Source organism: Durio zibethinus, chromosome 13 (assembly GCF_047325235.1).
Source record: "Durio zibethinus cultivar Kanyao isolate XHJ-2024 chromosome 13, ASM4732523v1, whole genome shotgun sequence".
In the NCBI taxonomy this organism is placed as follows: Eukaryota; Viridiplantae; Streptophyta; class Magnoliopsida; order Malvales; family Malvaceae; genus Durio; species Durio zibethinus.
This window is the reverse complement of record NC_143174.1, coordinates 4057762-4073154: the sequence shown is the minus strand read 5'-3', so window position 1 is coordinate 4073154 and position 15393 is coordinate 4057762. Positions and strand designations below refer to the sequence as shown.

The 15393-nt window shown below is 28.8% G+C and overlaps 2 protein-coding genes across 2 annotated transcripts; one reads left to right on the top strand and one right to left on the bottom strand.

Moving 5' to 3' along the window:
* The first annotated feature begins 336 nt into the window (after positions 1–336).
* LOC149515254 (uncharacterized) lies at positions 337–981 on the top strand. The gene is made up of 2 exons (XM_089742401.1): positions 337–581; positions 672–981. The coding sequence occupies exons 1-2, from the start codon at positions 337–339 to the stop codon at positions 979–981; spliced, it is 555 nt and encodes a 184-aa protein (XP_089598527.1).
* A 9466-nt stretch (positions 982–10447) lies between these two features.
* Positions 10448–12705, bottom strand: LOC111304399 (LOB domain-containing protein 1-like). Its single transcript, XM_022900949.2, has 2 exons — positions 12348–12705; positions 10448–11185 (listed from the first exon to the last, which is right to left on the bottom strand). The coding sequence occupies exons 1-2, from the start codon at positions 12627–12629 to the stop codon at positions 10838–10840; spliced, it is 630 nt and encodes a 209-aa protein (XP_022756684.2). The 5' UTR covers positions 12630–12705; the 3' UTR covers positions 10448–10837.
* Positions 12706–15393: the final 2688 nt, after the last annotated feature.

Genomic DNA, 15393 nt, shown 5'->3' with positions numbered 1-15393 from the left:
TTGTAAAAGTTTTATTGGGATAATTGTCAATGTGAATAGAAGATTCAAAAATGACTGAAAGAGTTAGCTTGACCTAGTTGAATAGGGATTCGCCCAGACCTTCATCCAAAGTTGCTTCCTAATAGTAAATATCGATTGCCTACTGTTTGTTTTGGGATTTCTAAAGCTAAAAAAGATGTGTTTTGTAAGGTTTTAAAAAATGCCAAAGCTCCAGATGGCTATACGTCAAATATATCGAGATGTGTGAATATAAAAGAGCGAAAATATTTTTCATTGAAGTCACATGATTATCACATTTTGATGCAAGACTTATTTTCGATTACTTGACGTTCATCAATGTCAAACCAAGTCACTTCTGTGGTAATTGAATTGAGTAATATATTTAAATCTCTATGTCAAAAATGTATGAATGTGGAAGAGCTTGACAAACTTCAAAATCGAGCTGCGATTACTTTATGCAATTTAGAGAAGATCTTTCCTCCAAACTTTTTCACTATTATGATGCATTTAGTTATCCACCTTTCATATGAAGCAAAAGTCGATGGGCCAGTTTATTATCGATTGATGTATCATATTGAAAGGTATTATTTGTTAATAGATTGATTATGTTTTTTATTGATGATCAAGCCACTTTACTTAAAATATCATATGACTAATGTTTTATGCTATAGGTTTTTGGGCAAGTTAAAGTCTTATTGTCGCAACAAATGCTATCTAAAAGATTTTATTACTGAAGGATATTTAATAGAAGAGTGTATGACATTTTGTTCTCGTTATTTAGAAGATGTTGAAACGAGAGTTAATAAACCATCGAAAAATATTAGTTTGCAGCATACAGACTCTACCTACAATTATCTTTTTCAAAGTTTTGGACAATCAATAGGTAAAGCTGAATTGATGGAGTTAGATGATAAATCTTGGGCACAAGCACATCCATATGTTCTTTTTCATCATGACTCAATTGAATCATTTCGCACGTAAGTTTTTTAGCATGAAAATTATTCATCACATTAAGCATAATTTATTGTCTTTTTTTTTTAATACTTTATCATGATGTTTTATAGTGAGTATAGAAATTATTTGAGAGATCCTGCACATTATCAACGATCAAACCCTCGAGAGCTTGATAAGTTATTCACTGAAAACTTTCATGAATGGTTAGAAGCAACTGTAAGTAATGTCATACTTCCTATTATAAGAAATCTACATAGAATGCTTATGGTATAAATAACATTAATAACATATATATATTTATTCCACTTTTATAGGCTTGGAGTGAAAGGTTTGTTAGTGAAGAGGTGAAGTGTCTTTCACATAGTCCGAATCGAATTTTGAAACGATACAAAGGTTTCATCATCAATAGATTTAGATTTCACACTAAATCCCAAGAGAGATTTAGAAATACACAAAATTCAGGCATTGTTGTGACTTCATCAAATACTAGCTATGCTAGTGCTAGGGACACAAACCATTTAAAAGGAAATGTTGACTATTATGGCTTGATTAATGACATCATTAAGTTGGATTATTATGGCAAGTGGAAAGTTATCTTATTTTGGTGTGATTGGGCTAATGTGAATAGTGTGAGAGTTATTAAGAAAGCTCAATATGGATTTACACTTGTGAATTTTTTTCAATTAATTCACATCAATCAACAACTCATTGATGAATCTTATGTTTTTTCATCTAAAGTTAAATAAGTATTTTACTCTGAAGATCCCAAAAAAATAGGTTGGTTTGTTGTTCTTTGAAACACACCTAAAGACTTATTTAATATGGGGTTAGATAGCAGAGATGATGTTGAACATGGAACTGAATTTTATCTTTTTGTTGAACAAAACTTGGATGAAAATATCTCCAGTACCTATGCTCAATGGGTCCATGAAGATGTTACTGAAGATACTTATAAATCATGAAATTGTGCATCTATAATTTGTAATTTGAGTGTTTAAGACATAATGTAGTAAACAATTGTATGTAATTAATGTCACATTCGCTATTATATAATTATTGTATTCTAAATCATACATTATCTTATGATTTAATTAAATCGATATGTTTTTTATATATCGTAGGTTCTGATTTCTTAACTTCTCAATGGTTTTATATATGTTCTAAACTATTATCTTTTTTATATTCATTTTTATGATATAGGTAAGCTACAATGCAGAGGAGTAGGTTGAAAGAAAAATATATCAGAGATATTCGTTTAGAATCGTCTACGGCACCTGTAGATATTGGTAATTAACTGAATCTTTTGGAAGAAAATGAATGTACTGTCGAATCTAACTCTGTCACTTCTAACCCTTTAACTGATATTGGATCTGGTAATATGGGAGGTCCAGGTTTAAATAGTACCCCATCAATTGATTATGCTTTAAATTTGAATGTAGGTATGATATACTTTAATTTTAGAATTCGAGTATAATGATAAAAGTATTACAATTTTATAAATTTATTTTTTATTTATTACAGTTAATAACAATGGTCAATGAAGGATCAGAGGCCGACAACTTTGAAGAAATTATTTGCACTACCTCCTAACGAGCGTATTGTAGTGTCTATAAACTCTGATATGCAACCAATTGGTGAAAAGGTTCAACTGTTGGTTGGATTTCTAGGCATGCTAGCCCGTAATGGAATGAAATTACCTATTCATTATGAAACATAGCATAAAGTTCTAGAAGAAGTTAAGGCCGATGCTTTAAACTTTATTGAGGTATTAGTATAATTAATTAGAAATAAAAAATTTTTTATTTAACATTTTGTTTACTGATTCTAACTTTTCTTATTGTATTATTACAGTCAAGATTTGTACTTGAAATACTAACTTTATTTGTGCTTAAGTCATTGGAAAAGAAGTGAAAAGATTATGAGCATAGTTTAAAAAATAAGTATTTCGATCGAAATACTTCTATAGAGATGATGATGGGAAATCTACCTCGTAATGTGATTAGGTGGCAATATAAAAATTAGTTAGATTTTGATTCTCAAGAAAATGAGAGGTACTAGTTTATAACTTTATATATTAGAATGAAATGATGAAAGTGTTTTATGGTTTAAGTTGGTAATATTTGTGTTTTTATCATATACACAATTATTTTTTATGACAGAAAAGAGAACAAATTGGGATTGGTAGCAAAAAACAACAAAAATATAGCCACACAAGTGGATCAAAAAGTTTTACAAGAAAGCAAAAAAAAAATAGTAAGTTTATGATAATAAACTTTTTTCAATGAATGAACTTTTTCTGCTGTTAAAAGGTAAATATACAAATTAACAGTTATTGTTCTGTTTTAATAGTTTTGGTAGTTTCAATACATGATATTAAACTTATCAAAAGTTGTGAACTTAGTTAACATGGATGATATGTATGAAGAAGTTATTGTTTATGTGTATTTAGGTAAAAATACAAATTTGTTGTTATTGTTGTATTTTAACAGTTTGGATAGCTTCAATACTTGATATTAAACCTGTCCGATTGATTGAACTTGGTTTCTACAGTTAATATGAGAGAAAAAGTTGTCATTTATGTCTATTTGGGACTATTTTTGCATATAAAAGGCAAATATACAAAATAAACTTTTGGATGGTGTTCAACATATTGAGTGGCTTCAATCCTTGATATTAAACGGGAAAAAAATAATTGAATATGATTTTCATGATCAATATGTGTGAAAGCCCAAAATGCTTTTATTGTTTGCGTATGTTTAAGAGTATTGTATTGTTACGAGGTCAAAATATAATACATGAGATTAAAATTATTCGAAATGTTAATACTTGATTGACAAGCTTGATATGCATGAATAAGTTACTGTTGATATGTATTATATCAAATAACATATGTTTTTGTATAGGAGAATGAGATGGGCGGTACAATTGGACGTGTGAAACTTTTTTGCATAACACACACAAAAAAAGATGGTTCTTACATGAATGTCGAAACAGAAGAAATTATGATAATTTGTATCATACATTTTAACAAAAAGTAAATATTTACTCTTTTTAACATTTATCAATTAAGTAGGAAAACTTGATAGTTGTATATGACAAATTCATAAGAGAAAACGAAAGAGAAAATGGCTGCTGAGATTGAAGTAGCATCTGATGGTTCCTCAACATGCAAGAAATGAAAAATCAGATATTCATAGAAGTTGCTGAAAAAGAAAGGCATGGACCAGTCTGAGTCCTTGGATTGGATCCAACACCATCTACCTACTATAGACATAGCTCTCAGCAATTTACATCTTCAGCAATTTATATCTTCAATATTGAGAGGGGAGTTGCAAACTATGCAACAACATTTTCAGTAAATGAAAGCAGAAAGAAAATAGGAGCGTGCCAAATTTGAGAAAGAACATGCTAGAATGGAGTAAGAGCGTGCAAAATTTCAGCAGTTGCATGATCGATTTGATCATCTTATAAATTTTGTGCAACAATAATTTTCAAGAAATGATCTTGGTGCTCCACCGACTCAGGTATTATATTTAGTAAATATTTAAATTTTTAAATATAAAAAAAGTTTACAATAAAGTGTTAAAAATTGTATGGTATTATTCAGTAGGTTCTTAAGCATGCTAGTGACCAAGGTAGAAATTTTTCTTCATCAATTGACAGCCAGCAAAATGTATGCAGTCATCCATTTCATACATTTTAATTTTATTTTCTTAATGTATTAAAATTATCTGAATGTTATTATACTAATTATTAAACTTTGTATTAATTAGATGCATATTTAAACGTGAATTAAGTGTGTATTAATTTTAATTTCTGAATTTAAGCTCTTTAATGAAATTAAAAGTTATTAACATAAATTTTAAAATATATATTTTTACATAATGGTGGCGTTTGCGTTTAACAATGTCGTTAAATGAATAATTTAATGACGTTTGTATCGTAAAACGTCACTAAAAGTAGCAGTGCTCTTACCAGCAAACACCGCTAGTAAATGGAGTTTTTATACAAACATCACCAAAGTAATGGCATTTTTCTAAAAAAAATGCTATTAAATTAGTGACGTCTCAAAGATACAAATGCCACTAATATAGAAGCATTTTCATATACAAACATCTCTAAAATAGTGACGGTTTAAGTTACAAATGCCACCAAAGCAACAATATTTTTCTCATAAAAACGCTACTAAATTAGCACCATCTCAAAGATACAAATGTTGCTAATATAGAGACGTTTTCAGATATAAAACGCCTCTAAAGTAACGACAGTTTCAGTTACAAACGTCACCAAAGCAACAACATTTTTTTCATAAAAACGTCACTAAATTAGCGGCATTTGAAAGATACAAACGCTATTAATATAGAGGCATTTTCAGATACAAACGCTGTTAATATAGAGGCGTTTTCATATACAAACGTCTCTAAAGTAGTGACGTTTTCAGTTACAAATGCCACCAAAGCAATAGCCTTTTTCTCATAAAAATGTAATTAATTTAGCGGCATTTGAAATATAGAAACGTCGCTAAAATGGCGACATTTTTTTAAAAACATCGCTATTTTTCGTGACGTGTGTATAGTCGGTGCTCTAAGTGACATTTTTTGCAAACGTCACAAATCTTTTAGTGACGCTTATAAACGCCGTCAAACGTTAAAAAAAACATCACTAAAAATTTAAATCCCTGTAATGTACTAAACAGACATTTCTCCTCGTTATATATATTTTCTTTCAATGGAAAAGGGAACATTCCATTGATTAATTTGTTAAAATTATGGTTTTACAGTTGTAATTTGAGGTTAAATCCTAAATTTGTTAAATTATTCTTTTTAAAATATTTTTTTAACAAAATATAATTATGTAAATTAATTAAATTAAGTTTCAAATTTTCATAAAAGCTTTTTTAATTATTGTAAAGTTAATCTGAAATAAATTAATAGAGAGGCATTTATTGATTTAAACTCTAAATTCCAAATTTTTAATCAATTACGTGTCTTGAATCAAATATTAATAAATACTCGCCCAAACTCATGAAAATTAGCTATATTGCCTTTCAAAATATAATATAATGCCTACATGAAGGTTTCTTTCAACCTATACATTGGAGCCAATTTAGAGAATAGCCTTAAAGACTTTACTGCCGACAAATGCTGCTTTTGGTAGGCACTTTTAAATTCCTCGAATAGCCAGTAACTAAGACTCATACTAGATTTGATCATTCAAAATATAATATAATGATATGATATAAATATAATATAAAAAAATATAAATATGATATGATTTAAAATTATAATAATAATTATATATAAATTTAATAAAATTAAAAAATTAAATTTTAGATTTTCATATTAATATGAATTATGATAACATAAATTTTATATAAAACATAACATAAATATATAAATTTTAATATTTATATGAAACAAATATACAAATCCTTAATCTTTCTTATGCCCATAACTACCCAATAATTTCTTGAATATAGCAAGGCTAGCTAGCTACATGCTGCGGATGGGCGGTTCACCAAGAATTTAGAAAAATTTGACTTCATCAAATGTCACAGAAATACAGGTGGCACTATCCCATTGAACTATCTAATGGCTCATTACCGACAACAAGAAGAAGATTTTACCTACGACTTTGGACCACCGCTGGTTTGATGCAGTGGTCAATTGCCCCTTAATTTTGCACGAATAATCCTATAATTAATCTCGAAATTACATTACGTGATTATCGGAAAGTGCATATGGTATTTGTTTTGGCAATATGGATATGGGCATTAGAGTAATTTTCAAACCAACTTGGGTTTTTATTTTACTTTTTTTAAGAAATAATATCCAAATAAACTTGAATTTTATTAAAAAATGAAAATAAATTCTCAATTTTTTATTGTATAAAATTAACATTCTATTCTCACCACAAATTTGACCGTTGAAGAGTTGAGCGGGAGCCAAGTTCAACATCGCCCATTAGTTCTACACTTTTAACTTGTATCAATGTTGATCCAAAATTGAATTTTGAATTTTAAATTTAATTTAATTGATTTATAGATTTATCAAGTTTAATTTCTTTTCCTTATTCTCATATTACAATCTCATTTGTAAAAAAATTGACCCAAAACTAAATTTTTAGGTCAATTATGACTCCGAATTTTAATAGAAGCATCTAATTGGTTGTACTTTGTAGATTAAAACTTTTTTTCTTCACTTATGACTATTTGAAGCACATGCTTTTTTTGAAAATGGTCTAACAAGATCTATCTTACAAGTATAAGAGATCCAACACTCCATTGTGTTTGTTCCTTTTGTATTCTTCTAAATTTTAGGGGTATTTAATAGTTAGAAGGATATAGTGATTTTTTTTTCTCTCAAAGCCTTCAACAGATAATTAGGGGTATTTTTGACATTTGTGATGACTTGATATGTCAGGTTGACCTGATATAGTTAGTGCCACCTCAACTCGACCTTATCCTAATTGTTCTCTTATAGTCCCTCACAGCTTACTTATAAATATGAAGACTCAGACACCATGAAGGCAAGTTCATCCTACTTACTTCTTTCTTCCTCTCATTCCTACTTTCTTTCTTGCCAACCTAATCTTTACTGACTTGTGTATCTGATTGTAAACGCAGGAAACACCCATTACTTTTACCTTTAACCACTCTTCTTTTATGCATTCACATGATTACCTTTAAGTTGGAGCTCGGCACCAATATTTGGTGCGCCAAGTAGGGGACATCTCATATTAGCCAAATAAAAAACAATGCCATAAAATAAATAAAAAAGAACCTAAGAGGAAAAAGAGGTAGCTACTCGGCTAGAACAAAAACTCACCTTAGCCAACATTCTATCCGTCCAGCTCAACCATAAATAGGACTGACCATGAAAAAATTATAAGCTCTAATAGAATAAATATAAGCTTTCAAGCAGATACTATAAGCTATAACATCACCATAAATTTCAAAAGTGTCAGACTTATTTCTCTCTCTTTCCTATTTTTTTTTTTGTCGACCTAATTTTTACTAATTTGTATATCAAAATGCAAACTCAAGAAACATCCTCTACCTTTACCTCTAACCATTCTTTTTTCAAAATTATCCTCAAGTCAGAGTTTGACACCGACAATAAGGTTTAATTGTTGCAATTCAATGGGCATACAATGACAACAATGAAGAGTTATTGTCATAATATTTGTAGTACATGGGAACTGTTGGTTTCATTGGATTAGCTTTGACTTTTTTGAAACGCACTTTTTAGTCAAAAGGAACACAATATGTTTCCGGTTCCAAACATTGAAAATAATGGCCTGTTGAGTAAAGGATGAAGAATTTGTGCCTCTTCAAAAAAAATTGTTTTTTTCTCTCATAAACTTTGTTACCGACAAATGACAGATGTGTTGTAGCCTTGCTCAACGTCAATTCACGTGTAGGGGGAAGCATGTGATTTGAATTGCCCTTCCAAAACCGCGTTTGAGAGAAAAAAAAAAAAAAAAAAAACCCTCGAAATCAAATCATTAATTTTCAAACAAAAGTTAATCAAAGATCGAACATTGTAAAAGACCATTATTCAAAACACGAGTTAATCTCTCTTCCAAGTGTACCTTTTCTACATGAATGTTAAAATGTTTGAGATTAAAGACATCTAATCATGATTGCTCGTAATCAATTAACGTAAATTAATGTTTTCTATGAAAAGATATTACAGTTTAAAAATAGAAAAATGAATTGTAAATGTTATAATTTAAATTTTAAATTTGTTGAATGTTTTACCGTTTTTGAAACTATATATTTACTGGCCGTACATAAATCTTCTAGTCATTTTTTTATAGCTAGTTGAAGAAAACAAACTTTTTATTAGGGAAGATACCAAAACTAGAGGAATTAGTTTTTATTGTTTCTTGGACTAAAGTATACTTAGCCTAGTGGTAATTACCACAAAGTCCACACTATACATTAATATTTTATAAAAATTTGGATCTATGTTAATATTCTATTCATTTATAAAATTTGACTTTTGTGAACTTAATCCTAATGGCTCCAATATTATTTATTGTTTGAACATAAATATGTACCCACAACGGCTCAAAATAATATTATGTATTGGCGGTTAAAATTTATGAATTTAATTTAAAGATCTCGAATTAAAATTTAATGTAATTTATGAAATAAAATGAGGCTATCTTATATTATGTAATTTAATTTTATGTTTTTAGGTTAAAAGAAAGGAGGATTAATTTGTACATTCCTTTTACCTCATCTATCTTTTTTATCATTAATGGGATATATATATATATATATATATATATATTGGTAAGAAAAAATGTGAGATAGATAAATTATTCAATTTTTCAAATCATGATAAGATATGTCGTATCTGATAATTTAAAACAGATAGTTGTAGATTGTATATTTGATATAACTTCGACAAATAATCATTGATAAAATTTAAATTTAAAATATTTTAATTAAAAAAAATGACATTAATAGATTGAACCAACAACGTATTGTTATTAATGGGATATATTAATCAAAGAAATAGTCAAAATATTTGGAACAATATGCATTGAAGAGCGCAACGGCACATGGATCATGACAATTCCATTTCTTGGAATGCAAAATATATATTTTTAATTTTTTATTTGTCTCTCATCTTTTCAATAATTAGAAAATTATATAAAATATTTTCACACAATAAAAGTTGATCCTTCTTATACATATTAATATATTAATAATTAAAAAAATTGTGGTGGTGAAGGTGAGATGGACTCTCAATTCTTCCTAAAGGTCAAATAATGATCAACTTAGTCAAACTTAGGATAATAAAATTGAAAAAAAAATGATAAAGGAAAATGATTTTTAATATCTATTAAATTTTAGTCACTTTGCACATTGTACTGGAAAAGGACTAGTCCTGCCAATGGCTATATCATTTAGAAAAATGCACTAAGGATTAATTTAAAAGCATATATAATCTTGAATTTTGATTAATCTAAGCGAAAAAGAATATTGAAGTGAGTACATATTCTAATGTTGGTTTGACTTATGTAAGATTTTTTTTTTTATTTTTGGATTATATCGTTTCAAATTTGAACTTGACATCTTTAATTTTGGAGTTGATTTTAGTATTATTTATGTGCTTATTAAAAAATCACTTTTAATTTTTTACGTAAAATATTATATAAATTATTAAAAATTATTAAGTAATTAAATGATGTGGGAAAAAAAAAAAACTTAAATACTAGAATGAATCCACATATAATTCACTAAAGTTTCTGGAAGTGTGATGGAGTGATATCGACAAGAAAGTTGATTTGGGGAGTATCCCAGCTAATTTGAATGAAGAAGTACTAGCTTATGTTTACTTAAGATTGCAAAATCAGAAGCGCTTATGTATGGCGGGTATTGTGAAAATAAACCTAATGAAAGAGATGGTTAAAAGCTAGTTTGACAAGTAATCAAATGAAACATCAAATTTAAGTAAACATATAGCAGGTGACCTAAAAGTTGTTAAAATTTCAATAAACAGCACAGAAATAAACTTCAGAAAAATTCGAGTGCACATTTTTCTCTGCGGAAAAAGACCTATCTACTTCGTCTTAGCTTTAACAAAGTGATTAGATCCTAAACTTGCATTTCTTCATATATATTTTATATAAAGGAAATCGTAGTTGTAAACTAAAAGAAGGATCTGCAAGTACTAAGATTTGAATCCCAAACTTGCTTGATGCCATTTTTTTACATTATAACCTATATTACTGAGTTAAATTTATTAGTTTAATGTCCTTCAACGTCTCCTTCTCTGGAGCCATTAGCTTAGAGTTAGGAGAGTTTCATGGGAACTTAATTTATGGAAGCAGCTATGCTCTGTAGTGATTTATATTTGAGCATTAATCATGTCCAGAGAGGCTCCCATAGTGACCCTAAGTTGTTGTCTTCCATGAAGTTTGGGTTGCTCTGATAGCTTTGTGGGCTGCTGATGAAAGTGTCAACGGATTGCTGGGAATTTGGTTGTGGAGACTGTGCCATCTCCATGCAAAGTAAAGCCACAAGGTTTGCTTGCTGCAACTGCATGTTGACGACTTCAGCTTGAGCTTTTGCTAATTGTGCTTGGAGCTCATTAACTAGTTTTTGCAGCTGGCAAATTGCCCCTGCACACCCATAAACTGGGTCTCGGATTCTTGCACTAGCCTCATAAACCATACTGCTTACCGCATCAGCCCTTTGAGACTCTGGAAGGTCCTGACAAAATTTCAGAACAGCCATTGATTTTAGCATCTCTGATATTGACTACAACGGACAGTCCACAAATAAATCAAATCAATCTGTTAACTATACCCAAAAGTAAACAAATGAATAGGCCTTAATGTCAAATAATGACTACTGGAGAAAGTGAAATACCATCGTTAGTCAAGAGAACCTAATTCCATTCAAGTTACATGAATTTTAGTTTTGGGAACAGTAGTACTGAGCAGCACTATTTTTTTTTTTTATGGGGACAGTCAATTTCCTGATTTCCATATGGAAAACGCAAGGTATAACTGGAGAAGTTGGGTGAGCACATTTCTTGACATAGTCAAAGAGGGCATGAAGAAGTGCCAACATTTTATGCAGAAAGTAGGGTCGTTTCCACAGGCACTATCCCTACCTACCTATGTAAACAAACCTCATCTAATGACTTGCTTTTCAAATTTCTGTTCCTGGTAATAAAGCACAGATCTATGTATTGTTTTTAGACGACTAGTCGTATTCTTAGCATTGCCTGCAGTCTACGCTACTAGTCCCTCCAAGAAGGACTCTTAAAAATTGTTTTGGTGGCAAAGCAAGAGGATATTCCAACACTATTGAACTTTTGACTTGGACAACAAGAAATAATACAGAGTTAAATATTGATCTCTAGAATAAACTTAATTTTATTTCTCTAAACATGTTTATGTTATGAACCAATGATATCTCTATAAGTTTTGAATCCAATTTTGAACAAATAGAGGTAGATCATGAGGTAGGTGATTAAAATAGAAAAGCTTTGAACTTGGATTGTTTAGCTCGTTCGTTCATTCAAATCTCGTTGCAACTCCTTCTCCTATCCTACTCTATAACCTCTTTTATAAAAATAAAAAGCTCTCATACTCTCTCAAGCAATTAACAATGTTCTTTAAAATAGACCCCAAAAAAGGAAAACCACTAAATGATTTTTTTCGTTAGTATATCTTTTTTCCAGTACATTTGTCAACGATTAACCCGAAAGTAACCTTTTACCGTTTCACACTAGTGCTAAAGTAGCCATTCTCTCTCTGAAAATTGATCTAGTAATCTAGACATAACTACGAAGGAATATAGTGAATGTCAATTTGCAGGGGAGATCAAGAGCAAGATTAAGATTAACCCCAAACAATTAAACTACCTGCAAGAACTTGATTATGTTGCTAGCACCAAACACACGATGAGCAATGGTAAACTTGGCTGGTTCAGTAGGAGGAAAATAAGGTGCCAAGACACATTTATCAGCACTACACCTTCTCCTTAAAATCTTGCAAGCAGCACAAGGGCTAACAACAACCGGTGGAGTTGGAGTAGCAATATGAGTACTAGGAGACGATGAATTCGAAGAATTAGGAGAAAGAGATCGAGGAGAAGATGTAGTAGTAGTAGGAGTAGCAGCAGGAGTTGCTTCACTATATTCCATCTTAAATATGAGTTTTAGGTTTTTCCTTTTTTTAAGCAAAGGAGAGGAATTAAAAGAGAGAGGGTAAGGGCAGATAGTGTTGGGTTTGGTTTTTGCTTAGAAAGGGTATTATTTATAGTAGAAATGAAGCCAAACGCTGAGGTCATGTGGTATGAAACATGACATCATTGCTCTAAATCTTTTTAGATTGATGTCTGGCTGCTTTTGCTGTGTTTTCACCATATATATATATATAAGAGAAAAGAGAGAATTTCTTTATTTATTTAGGTTTATATGACTTTACATTTTCTTTTCGCTTTATTGCATTTAACAAAAAAAAAAAAAAAATACTCTGCTTCTTTGAAACCTCTTTCTTCCTAGCCACCGGCTACCTTTCTATTTTCCTAGTAATCCTTTTAAAGAAAAAATTTACCTTTGGATGAATGGGAGGAAAGCTTTTGTAGCCATCATACGTGGCCAATGACTAAGACTATATCAAAATCAATATGCATACGATTAATAACATAAAATATCTAAAAAAAGATCTGTTCGTTTTCCCCACAACTTTTACTTTTTTTCTTATATATATCATCTTTGGGTTATAGTAAGATATAGAAATTAAATAGCCACTATATATTTTCAAAATTAAAGTACAGAGAAATCTCGATGCATCCAAATCAAATTTTAACCTATTCGGATTTGTCATTTCCTTGACTTATTTATTTCAAATGTAATAACAAATTCAAAAAAAAAAATTCTATACCAAATTTTGTAAATAAAATTTTTATAAAGAGATCTTTGATTTTTTATATGGATGTAACAGTTATTTATGATTATAATTTTTATTGTATTCATAATTAATTTATAAAAAATATTACTGAAAATAACAAATTAAAAAAACAAAAACGTTGCAAGTATTTTAAATTTTTATTAATACACAGTCACAATTTACCACTAAGTATTTTCGAGTTTTTAATTTCATATAGTTAAGTCTACGTATATTAGTCTTCGATTAACAGGTTTAGTACTATATCTATATTCCACAAACCCATATTTCTTCCCAATTTTTGGAAAAATTAATTTAAAAACATCAAAAACATGTGATTATATGGAAAAAAAAAAAAAAGGAAAAGAAATTTGAGAGAACAAGCATAGTAATATAGTTAAGGAGAAGGATAAATTAAAAAATATAATTGATACAAGTCCATAATTCGAACTCTGTTGAAATCCAATTTTAATTATTATAAATTTTAATATTCGTTAGAATAAATGTTGAATCAATAATTTGAAATATTCAGTCCTAAAAAAACCTGAAATAAGAGGAAAAAAACTCATCAATTTTTTTTATTTAAACGATAAAAAAATTTTTAATTTTGTTTAATGTATCTTCGGTTGATTTAAATAAATTTATTTATATCGAATTAAATAAATTCATAAAATATTATTTTTTTATAATTTTTTAACGAATTTAAACCAAAACACCAAAAAAAATGAAAACACTCTCCATGTATTCTTTTCATATTGAATTTCTTTTAAAAAAAATTTTCTAAAATGTATTCTGTCCTATATTCTCCTTTCTCTTATGGCTCCTCCCCAAAATTTATTATCTAAATGAATTAAAGTTTTGTAATTTTCTTTGTAAAATTCTACATCAACCGCCTAACTTTTAGGAGTAAAATGGTTTTGTAGAAAGAAAACGTTTTCTTCTGTCTCTCTCCCGTTTTCTTGGAATCATTCATTAATTTCAAATCATACGATAGAAAGTCAATGAAATTTTATTTTGGATGACGTATGCGTTAATTAAATTTATGAAAATTATTTTACAAATTTGAAAAAATTTAAACACGTAATTATACATATGAAAAAAATTCAAAAAACAGATAGAATTCAAAGATATTATTAGACTAAAATTAACAACTACAACATCAAATCTTATCTTAATGGATTTATTTTCTTTTTTTTTTGTCATTTTTATTATTTAAAAAAAAAAACATTTTAAAAACTTATTAATACTAAGCCGAAAGCCTCGTGGTCCACACATAACTACTTCTGCTTGGCCCAGCCTTAGCCGAAAGGCCACGTAGCTAATTTTAGTCTTTAGATAAATCAGTTGAAAGCTGTTCCCTTGGCTGAGTTATTGGGCTTGCTGCCACCTCCCGGACAATGCTATCTTTCTAACCCCTTCCTTATCAACCACCTTATATGACCTGCCCACTTAATGAGAACGACACTAGATTTTTTTTTTCTTTTTTTTTTTTTTACCACGAGAGAAAAACTTAATTATTACAATTTTTCACATAAATCCAATAAATATGGGTTAATACCAACGGATGATTGGCTTTAGGGACAAAAAATATGTTATTTTTCTTGTTGTTTGAGTTTGAATTATTGAAATTTTGTGAAAAAAATAATTTTTTATGAATTTATTAAGTTTTATATAAATAAATTTACTTAGCTCAATCTAAAAAAATATATTTGATAAAACCTAAAAATCTCTTACCACTTAATAAAAAATATGCATATTTCTAATTTATATGTATATTGGCCAATTATATATATACACGAGTAAAGATTCAATTATACAATTATAATTCTTATATTTTATTTTATTTTTTAAATCAAAATTAAATTTATAACTCATTTAAATCAAAATAATATTTTTAAATTTAATAATTTTGATTTAAAAAATTAAAAAATAAAAAAAACTATACTAATGTAAATTAATCTATATTAATATAAAAACACACGTAAATGCACACGTGAGTGAGACAAAGTAAGGGCAGCT

Bases quoted from the DNA above. Each gene is read 5' to 3' on its own strand.
- LOC111304399 (XM_022900949.2), bottom strand. From the start codon at position 12,629: ATGGAATATAGTGAAGCAACTCCTGCTGCTACTCCTACTACTACTACA. The intron at 11,186-12,347 runs GTAGTTTAATTG...AAATTTTGTCAG, and splicing joins ACATAATCAAGTTCTTGCAG to GACCTTCCAGAGTCTCAAAG.
- LOC149515254 (XM_089742401.1), top strand. From the start codon at position 337: ATGTCAAACCAAGTCACTTCTGTGGTAATTGAATTGAGTAATATATTT. The intron at 582-671 runs GTATTATTTGTT...TTTATGCTATAG, and splicing joins TTGATGTATCATATTGAAAG to GTTTTTGGGCAAGTTAAAGT.